The 1,867-nt window shown below is 39.8% G+C and overlaps 1 protein-coding gene across 1 annotated transcript; it reads left to right on the top strand.

Annotated features, from left to right (window-relative positions):
- Window positions 1-246: 246 nt before the first annotated feature.
- On the top strand, window positions 247-1,009 carry LOC134213713 (zinc finger protein 512B-like). Its single transcript, XM_062693007.1, has 2 exons — window positions 247-354; window positions 424-1,009. Exons 1-2 carry the CDS (start codon window positions 349-351, stop codon window positions 943-945), a joined length of 528 nt encoding a protein of 175 aa, XP_062548991.1. The 5' UTR covers window positions 247-348; the 3' UTR covers window positions 946-1,009.
- The last annotated feature ends 858 nt before the right edge of the window (window positions 1,010-1,867 follow it).

Here is a 1,867-nt window from a genome sequence, read left to right as displayed (position 1 = left end):
TTATTAATGTTAATACTTCATTTAACAATCCAATGATTTCTAACAATTTGGACCAAGCGAAGCACACAAGTTCATTGATAAGGACTGGACTAGGTTTATTACAAATTTCTAGCCGCAGTATATATATCTTTTATACAATCTGTTCTCTGCGAAACTGTTCAATGCCATTTATGATTACTATTCGAAGATGAGAAAGAAGTGAACACATTGCTAACAAAATCGAAAAGACATACTCGGTATCATATAAAACAGAGCCCATTCGTTGCAAAAGACAACACTCGCTTTTGATCACTCCATCTGATCAAAACAAACACCACTGGTTTAGTTCACTCGACGGTTGCATCCAACATGAAGGTATCAGTTTATAACTAATTCATTAGCGCTGCTAATTGTGTACTAATTCGTTTTTAAATTGATTTCCAGGCGTTCATTGTGCTGTCTATGGCTTTGGCCATTGCATCCTGTGCGGCAGTCGACGATTCTTCTAGCAAGAAGGACAAACGTGGCCTATGGGATCTGGGCTACGGACACGATTCGTTTGAATTCGACAACCATCACGATGATCACCATGAAGTCAAGCACCTGACCACCACGATCACCAAGAAGGTCCCAGTGCCATTCCCGGTTGAGGTTGAGAAGCACGTTCCAGTCCATGTTAAGGTCCCATACCCAGTAGAGGTCGAGAAGAAGGTTCCGGTGTACGTTGAAAAGAAGTACCCCGTGTATGTGGAGAAGAAGGTTCCAGTCCATGTCGATCGTCCCGTTCCATACCCAGTCGAAGTGAAGGTCCCAGTTGTCCAGAAGGAATACGTCGAAGTGCCGAAACCGTACGCAGTTCATGTTGAGAAGCCCGTTCCAGTGGTCGTTCACAAGCCAGTGTATGTTGAAAAGCCTGTGCCGGTGACCGTCACCATCAAGAAGCATGAGAATAAGCACTGGTGGTAATTTTTGTGATGTTATATTAAACAGAAAATAAAAATTCTTGTTTCCAAACTTTAACAAATTTCAACCCTTTCCGCTTCCTAGACTTATACATTGTTTGGAAAGAAATCACATTCTACTTTAAGAAAGAAATTAACAAAATTTTTGACAAGCCCATCTTCTTTTGAAAATTCGAAAAGTGTCTCTTCAAAACCAAGAAAAACATCCTGTGGAAACAATTTTTGTGAAGCTTCTGGAGGAAATTCCGAAGAATTTTCCATGGAAATTCCAAAGGATTTCCAGTCGATATCCAAAAAACTTCTCGTTAAAATTAAATTGTTGAATGGAGAAGGGCCGAAGACCAAAAGGCCGATAGATGTTGGGCCGAATGTGTCATTTGGCCGAACGTACCATTAGGCTGAAATTCATCTGAAATCTGAAAGTTATTTGTCCGAAAATGTCATTTACCGAAATGGACAAATGAAATGGCAAATGATATGTTAGGGCAAACGACTTTTTGGTCGTTTGAAAGAGAGGGTCATTTGGCCGAACGTGTCGACATTTTCGTGCCAACTGGTCCGCAAATGCCATTTTCGATTGTATAATTCATTTCGCTAAACGATCATTTTAGTCAAACGACTTGGTTGAAAGATTTTTCCGGCCAAATAAGCAGTTTGGAAGTCAGTTTTCTGCCATATTAATTTTGACCTAATAACCGTTTCGGCCAAACGTCGACCAAATGTAATTCGGCTAGTCGACTTTCGGGTTAACGTGTTGTTCGGCCAAAATACTGTTCCCACTTTTAAACAATTTCCGTGAAGCTTCCGAAGAATTTCTAACGGACGATACAAAAAAAAATCCGTGCAAATTCTTGAAGAAATCCTTAAAAATTCTAAGATATATACCGTGAAAGTTTAATGGAAATTCGGAAATATTCCAATTGAAG

This window comes from Armigeres subalbatus, chromosome 2, assembly GCF_024139115.2.
Source record: "Armigeres subalbatus isolate Guangzhou_Male chromosome 2, GZ_Asu_2, whole genome shotgun sequence".
In the NCBI taxonomy this organism is placed as follows: Eukaryota; Metazoa; Arthropoda; class Insecta; order Diptera; family Culicidae; genus Armigeres; species Armigeres subalbatus.
The sequence above is the reverse complement of the archived record's forward strand: the minus strand, read 5'-3'. Positions and strand labels throughout refer to the sequence as shown.